Raw genomic sequence first — 8,526 nt, 5'->3', positions numbered from 1 at the left:
CTGCTGACTGCTCTGTCCCACTCCCTGTTAACGTATTAGGCACTGTGGGACAAAATGTGAGGAGTTTTGCCTCACAACAAGCAGTGGTTTGCTCTGGAATAGATGTACTAACAGCTCTCCACTGACCTGGAAATAGGACAAACCCCCAACCAGACTACAGATTTTAAGTCCCCAGGCAGGGGAAAATGAAGAAAAATTAAATGTTCACTGCAAGCAGTTCACTAAGCAAAAGAACAATAACAGTGTTTTTCTGCCAATCTTTTAATTTCCCCCAGCATAACTACACATCTTTTGGATGCAATCTGTTTCTTTGCCAGGGCTTCAACATTCTCCCCTGAATTAATGATGCTGGAAAATCTCCACTTTTCATAGACCCCAATAGTCTCTGCTGAGCAGCAGAGGGCTGCACAATACTTGCTTATGTAATGACTGGTTCTGTGCCAGGAATAATAGCCTGTCTGCTAGGAACAACCAATTCACACACAAAACCAAAATACTCTTCTCATTAAATGTCTGAATAAGGTGGAGTAAAAACATCCCAAACCTACTGGTCATACTGCACACTAATGTCAGCCTCCACACCGAGTGAAGTAATTCCACACCCTAGTCTTTGAGGAACAGTTAGCATGAGCAGAGGAGGGTGGCAGTTCCTTATTCATTACCTCCAAAGTACTCTTGACACTATCAAGAACTATTATTACAGGACCAGGCAACAACAGGACACCTGAAGCAGTTAAAATGAGATTTGATCTGGGAAAGTACCTGCAGACAAGCACTGCTTTGACTACTTAAGGCACCAGCACGCTGTAGTAACATGGTAGTTCTTCTGTCTGCAGGTGTGATCTGTCCCTCAACGTGTGAGGTGAACAGTATCCTCTTACTTGCAAAGCAATCTGCAGCACACTGCCCATATAAGCATTTGTTTCAAGGCTATTCTGGACCACGCTTTAAACCTGGTGTATCTGTATTTCCTCCCAAAGAAACACTGAAGGCAGAAGGGTCCCATAATGTTAGCTTTATCTCATGTGAGAGCAGAAAGACCAGGTCTTATTGTCTGAAATCAGCTTAGCTGCAGTAATGTGCAAGTCCACATCTAAATTTTTGCCTCTGTCATGATAGAAACATCAAAGTCTGTGAGAATCCTTCCTCCATTTTGACCCGTGGCTGAGAAATAAGCAACAAAATCATTGACACTTTCATGTAGACCTCAGAATTCCACCCTTTGCTACCTTACCAAATCATTACACCACTGGGATGTCAGCCTTCCATCCTTGCTACTGTTTTACTGGCAAAAGGAAATAGGACATCTCTACTTTAAATGAAAGCTCACCGTGAAACTTAAGTAGCAAAGAGATACAGACTGGACAGTTATCCTGACCACCAGCACCAGAAAGTCACATTTTCCACCCCATTCTGCCCTTCTAGAAGAGGTTTTCTGCAGGGCATGGGAGATCTAGGGGCGACATCCCTTTACTTCTACCTTTCACTGGCTGAGATTAAGAGGCTGCTGCCTCCTCTGCAATTTTAAGAATTGATATAAATTGATATAAATTGATAAAAAGTTCTGTTACCCTGGAGAACATGGCTTTTACAATGTGGCGTGTAATTACACTCAGAGAAGAGACACCATAGCTTGTCACTTACCTCATCTACACAGCATCCCTTCCTAGCCGTCTCAGTCATAACACAATACCTCGCAGACCGGTATTTTGCACAGTACCCTTGGAAAATGAACTAAAGAAAATTACAGCTTTAGGATCACATATCAGTTAGACACACCTGGAGAGCAGAACTGCACGTGTGGGATGAAAGCACCTGGTCAGTGAGGAAAAGTCCTACAGTTCTGTGCAAAGCAATTTTTGCAAGTGATACTTGCTGCAACCATTTAACTCTTCTCCCCTCTGTTTTTGCACCAGCACAACCTCAGTTTTGACTCAGGAAAACTGGGTGAATTCCCACCTGCACTTCTCCACACATCATTTTGCATGGCTGCAGTGTAACTTCTCTGTCCCACACGAGTACTTTGAAGGCATCTATACTAATGATATCAAAGGGAAAGTTCACGTCAAAGCTTCAGGCCAGTAGCTTGTCTCTCTGTCAAAAGCAGGAATATAAGGTGAGACCTGAACCCACTGAACAGGAAGAGGTTTACAAGCCACACACAAAGCAATGGCAAAGAATGAAAGAAATGCTGCAATCTATGGAAAAAAACAAAGGTGACCAATAAAGGCAGATGTTAAAAACAGACAGCTGCATCTGTCCATAGTATCCTCTGTCCCAGAGAAACAGAACATTTAAATTGCTGAACTCAAGGAATCTGCACAACCTACCTAAGTGGACATGCCCAATTAGCCAAGTACCAGATGTACACAGCATCAAGCCACAGCTGGAATAACCTGGGTGCATATGAAGCCGGCACTCTGGGAACACTGAAGAGCAAAGACAATAAGCTGAGTATTTTCATACGGGAGTTTGTAATAGCACTCAGTTTATGAATTTTATAGCAGAAGTCACATTTCTTGCATTTTTTTCCTTCCAGAGGGTTCTGGTTTCTTATCTTTCATTCTCTTACGGACAGAGCCATCTAGTGGATGAGACATCATTTGTTAGAAAGAAATTTTGATTTGTCAAAGGATAATACACACATCGCACATAGGCTCTTCAAAGCAGCCTGTAACAAACTAGCATTATCAGTTAGTTTTGTCAGAAATTGCTAAGTGACGTGTTTGCCTTGGCTGGGGCTTAAATTCCTGCCAATGTGAAACTTCAATCTTTTCAATGCTAATTCATAGTATCTTTCTGAAGAGGGTAAACAGTTCATCCTAGACTCAGCCTCAAGCTGAACTCATACTGCAAAGCTTTTTGTTTATGCAAAATGCAGTATCTTCTTCAAAGCTCATGTGGATTAGAGATGTTACATGTTTTAAACAAAGCTTAAAAGCTAAGACAACACTGGTTGGGAACAAAAAGGTTTTAAAGAAGTTTCATTGCTGTGTGCTCAGTGGACAGTCACAAATATAGAGGGTGAGAAACATCAGAATGGGTAGAAAATTCTTAAAGCAGATACATTGCAGAGTTTGTTCTATCAGTCAAACCTACTGGGGAGGGTTATTGTTTCTTTCTGAAATTCATGGTTGTGACCCTGCCCTCAGTGCTGCCGAATGTCACATCAATTGCTTCAGAGAAGAGAGGCGATCTCAGTGGACAGAACAGAAGTTTGGGATTGCACAGGAAGGATGAACAGGAACTTTAAAAAAACAAGAGAAAAGGTAAGCCTATCATCATTAGTGGAAACAATCCCCAACAAACCTGCTACTGCCAGGCAGCTTTTATTTGCTTAAATGGCATTTAATCATTATACTCTTTTGGGTTCCCCTTGGTGTTTCACAGCCTTTGCCATTTCAGTAGCTGTCTGTGATCAAAATGTGCTGCCATTTCTCCCTTTGCCCTCTGCAAAACAAGCTACCACTTCAGAAAGGCAACTCGCTATTTCACAGTCAGAAGGCAACAGTGAGACACAAAGCCAATAGGCCAGATTTGCAGCCTTGCCAAAATGTCTCTTCCAAACAAAACTGTCAGTCAAGTCCCTCACCTGCGGCTTACTTCCTTTTCTTACTTCCTATTAATAGTTCTCTTTGGAGGCTTTAGAGAAAAAGGAAGCAGAGCTTTGAGGGCTGGGAAGAACCAGACAGTCCTGGCAAAAAAAGATATGACAATCCTCACCGTTAGTTTCCTTGAGGAAAATTGGGTCTTCCTGGAGAAGCCAGACCAAAAGAAGTTCTGGCAAAGTGATTTCTCTTTGGTTAAACTGCGAGTATGCCTCTTGTCTCTCCTGTTACTAAAGAAGGCAATGGTAACTTCCTTTGTCACTCACTGTACGAGCCACAGCCAGGATGACACCCTTTAAGCAGAACAGTATACCATCCTTCAACACACAGAACCCATCTTACACAAGTTTATATTTATGTCACTTAATTGTTGTACTAATCAATCTCAGGCTTCTATTAGGCGTTTGCCTTGGACGAGAAGACAGTTCTAGCTGCTGTAGAAGCATCCTATAAAATCTTGCAGCAGATACTTGACTCAAGTTAAACAGAAAGTAATCGTGTTGTGCCTGTTGACGGTAATGTAACTCCATTATACAAAAATTCCAACTTGATTAGCCAGACAATCACGAGCCTGATGCATTAAAAGCAATAGCACCCAGTTAACAGGCCGCAAGTGAGAGACATGTACTTCAAATAAGCTGTACTACTACCCACTACGGAGGTTGACATTTTGTATACCACCATATAGCAACAAGCAGAGCCACTAGATGTCAACAGAGTATCTATTCTCACCTACCAACCCACTTCTGGAGATCCCAGGCATCAGCATGGGATGCTACAAGCAGACAGTTCAATTCTCACCATGAAGCTCATGGTACAACAGGGTGGAATTGTCTCCTTTGTGTGTTAAAAAACATCAGCCTTAGGGGGCATCTAGTATAAAGACTCAACAGCTTCATGTTGATTTTAAGATGGTCTTTCTCAAAGCAGTCTTGTGAAATTCAGAAGCCTTTACTTTAGCATGGAGAGGAAATTCTGGGAAAATAATGTCTTCTCTCTCACAGTAAGAGCTAGAACCAAAGTGATTACTGAAGAATTCCAAACCACACAAACAGCTGTTACTACTAGCTGTTAGAAAGGCTCCAGTTTGCATATAGACCAGTGCAATTTTACTCTGAGGGAAATGACCTGACCAACTGGTATCAGTCACGGTTCTCTTCCAAGTGATTGTGGATTTGAAGAATGACACAGTTCCACAAGGAGGTGATGAATGTCATTACCAAAGCCCCAAATTACTCATTTTAAGTTGGAAATGCTGTCTTCAGGAAAGCATTACTGCTATATGAACATAACTCACAGGCCACGTTTTGAAGCAGGACTTTGTGAAAACTGTTGTCTTTTGGACAAATCACAACACTACAATGTTTTTATAGTTAAGCATATCTTAAACACATTTTAAGGAGGTTTCTAATGCAAATATTTAGGACCATTACTACCCAGAAGAACATGTAGCAGGGGCTTTCTAGTGATACGAGACCAAATACAGCTTTATTTACAGACAGTTCAACAAACGAATACATTAGTTCAATTTTCATGTCTGCACACAAGGGACAGTCTTCATGGCATCAGAGCAGAAAAGCGAGACTAGCTCTTTTGTACATGTACAGACTGATAATTGATTATATGCAAGTATGCGATTAGGTACAAAAGTGTTACATTTAAACATTTCAACCATGTAAGTCAGAACAACCACACTATACTTTTAGCAAAATAAACTAAAGTTACAACTACATTTGGTTTCCTACAGATCAGCTGATGATATATATGACTGTGTATACATGTTAAGCTAAAGCTGATCCTAAGTTTTGTTCAAAAGTTAGCATTTGTATCAAGTTATATTTAATGGATAACCATTTATAAGACTTTACCCATACACCTGCACCCCCTTTCAAGGATAAATAAAATGTTTTGTAAGTTTGAAAATGCCTATTTTATATTTTGCCTTCTTTTCCCAGGCAGAGGAGAAGACTATTAAGAGTTAGAATAGAATTTTTCACTGCAAATACAGACTCAGGCCATCAAAGTTGTGTGTTCTCAATGAAAAATTCTCCCTATATCCAAAAACAAAAATAAGAAATGCAAGAATACAAGCTCAATGTACAGATCTGAAGATGAACCTCTATCTATTTTAGGTCCATATAAAGCAAAAGAACACAGTGCTTTGCTTCTCAGGAAGCTGCCTCTGTTTCGCTGTATCTTCCATCAATGCAGCTGCTAATACGACTTTAAAACGTACTATTTAAAAATTCTTCACCAAGAATGCCTTCTAATTTTTTAGAGAATGAATGACAACAGGACTAAACAAGAAAAAGGAAACATGATTATCTTTAGAAGTCAATGCATCACACTAAGCAGTCAAATCTAGATATGAAGTCCACTATTTTCCAGACAAAGTTATTTTAAGTTGGAAATCAACCTACAATGTATTTGCCCAAAAGGAGTCCTGTCATGTAAGAGCAGACAAGTTTTTGTCAGAAGCATTTATTAAACAAAACTGATACCAATGCACATGTAGTCAAGTTAACACCCCCTAATAGAAAAGCACATGTTGATCAAGATCAAAATTATCTTCGCTTCTGGAAGATGTTGCCACGGCCCATACCACGGCCTCTTCCTCTTGCAGCCACTGCAGAAAGAAAACATCAGGGATGACATGAATGACACAACTGCATATTTATCTCAACAGCTGACAAGCAAAACATAAACAACACTCAAAGTCTCTTGCTTAGAAGCAAGAAAATGAGGATATCCCATGAAGTTTAGAAAGTGGTATGTCAGCAAAACGTTTTCTGTGAGAAGAACCAGAACTAATGGTTACAGTCTTGCTACTTAGAACAGATGCAGTGAATATTCATACACTTTGTGTTCCTTCTGAGCTGACACACAAATTTGTATAGCCCAAGAAGTTTGAAATCCCACACTCTTCCAAGGTTTTGCAAAAAAACTCAGTATGTTTCAGCAGATGTTACTCCCCCACATAACCTTACTGCATTTGCTGAAGTTCACCAAGGACTTTGCAACCCATGAATATTGCTCAATCTTGTTACAACTAGATTGTTCCCCTGAGAAAGGTACAAATGACAGCGAACTACAGAATAGATAATAATTACAGCTTCACAGTAGTTTAAGTACCATCTTAATATCTGAATTTGTTTTTCTACAAAAGCTTAACAAGAACACTTGAATCCTTCCCTAAGTATTCCAAACAGCTAGTGGCCACAATTACTGGAAAAGAGAAGATGAAGTTTTATATAAAGCCTCCACTTAACAAGACTACTCGCTACATCCAAATTATTGTAGCATCAATATTACAATCTGGTAACTGGGCAGTTTGAGCCCTGATTCCCACCATAAGATGAAATATACAGAAAAGCAACGTATGTGAACTGGTCATCTTTCCATTTCTTCCAGCTTATGTTTCCTCAGTGATAGAGGTAACACTTTTCCAGTTCTTCTACAGCAAAATGGGGGGAAGACCATAAACAAACTGCACGCACCTTGAGCTTTGAGGATGGCTGCTTTTCCTCGCCCAGCTCCAGAACCCTGGTTTTTATTCTTCATGCTCTTTAGCATAGGAGCATTCTTCAACATATCTGGTAAAATGAGAAACCGTATTTTGCTACCTCTGATGTATACTTGTTCAAGCTGTGCCACTCGTCCATCTCTGTATGTCACTGTTATGTTGGACATCTGGAAAGGAAAGATCAGTCAGTACACACAGAGGCCTCTAACATAGTTCTGTATCCTTGTTTTTCTTGCCTGCAGAATGCACAACCAGGATTCAAGTACCAAAATCAAAGACTTCCTAAGCATACTGCTGTCTCAGCTGGAGCTGTGACACAAGGCATCTAAGACCATTTAGACATACTCCTAAGCCTAGTACTATTCAAGCAAGCCCAGGACTTTTGCTTTCTCCCCAGTTTGCAAACTGTCAGCTTTGTTAGTTTTGTTTTCTCATATTGAATCAGTTTTAATAAAGCTGTTCTAGTCCTAACTATTAAGGAAGGATTTTGATTTCTACAATGACTTGCCTGAAGTCAATCAAAATTAAGCCCTCTTGGGATGACTAAAGTAACATGCATTCAAAAGAGATTCAATTTCTTAAATTAAGGTTTGTTTATTCCTGTGCTCAGTGGATATTACTGACAGGAATGACCAATCTAGCTCTAAAACTAGAAAGAATAAGCTCTGACCTCTTTGCAGCACTCAGTAATCCTGAATCCATTTCACTATGGTAAGACAATGTACATGCAGCAATACAGTTTTCTTTATATTAAGATAAAGCAATGGTCTTTTAATTAAGCCACCAATAAGCTAGCTATCAGCCTTTCCCAGCACAGATCAGACAGCCTTCTCCCCCTCCTTCTGCAGCAGGTATACCTGACAATTCATGTTGTCTTCAGCTTCAATAAGTTTGCCTCGGTAAACTTCTCCTGTATTGGTCTCACATGTCACAATATGGCCTTCAGCCTCGTGCAGGACTTTAATTGGCACTCCAATTGACATGTTTGCAGTGCTGTGGCTCTATACTTGAGACAAGAAAAAAACAAAGGATCTAATTACAAAGAAGGTTGTAGACTGGGTTTTACCTACACAACCTATGATCTTTCACAGTGTAAAGCACTGACTTTCTCTCTTGCCCAAACACACCATATACTTTGAGAATGCATTAATAAAACTTCTCTATAAAGACGCCCATAGGAAGAAGACCTAAAAGATCAGCAAAAGTAAAGTCTTTTGCGAGTCTCTTCTGACCTACGAAATTAACTTCTAAATACCACGTAACAAACCACTGGTATAGCCAGGTGCGGCTCAAATGGAAGTAGCCCCAGGTGCATCCCATAACGGTACAGCCAGCCTGATCGTCTACGAGCCAAGCTGGGCCTGTGGGCAGCACAGCCGCGCTCCCAGCTCACAT

The 8,526-nt window shown here is 40.4% G+C and overlaps 1 protein-coding gene across 1 annotated transcript; it reads right to left on the bottom strand.

Annotated features, from left to right (window-relative positions):
* Positions 1–6,073: 6,073 nt before the first annotated feature.
* SNRPD3 (small nuclear ribonucleoprotein D3 polypeptide 18kDa) lies at positions 6,074–8,145 on the bottom strand. Its single transcript, XM_010281673.1, has 3 exons — positions 7,989–8,145; positions 7,106–7,298; positions 6,074–6,234 (listed from the first exon to the last, which is right to left on the bottom strand). The coding sequence occupies exons 1-3, from the start codon at positions 8,112–8,114 to the stop codon at positions 6,173–6,175; spliced, it is 381 nt and encodes a 126-aa protein (XP_010279975.1). The 5' UTR covers positions 8,115–8,145; the 3' UTR covers positions 6,074–6,172.
* Positions 8,146–8,526: the final 381 nt, after the last annotated feature.

Source organism: Phaethon lepturus, unplaced genomic scaffold (assembly GCF_000687285.1).
Source record: "Phaethon lepturus isolate BGI_N335 unplaced genomic scaffold, ASM68728v1 scaffold50530, whole genome shotgun sequence".
Lineage (NCBI taxonomy): Eukaryota > Metazoa > Chordata > Aves > Phaethontiformes > Phaethontidae > Phaethon > Phaethon lepturus.
Note: the sequence above shows the minus strand (reverse complement) of the source record. Positions and strands in the feature narration are given on the sequence as shown.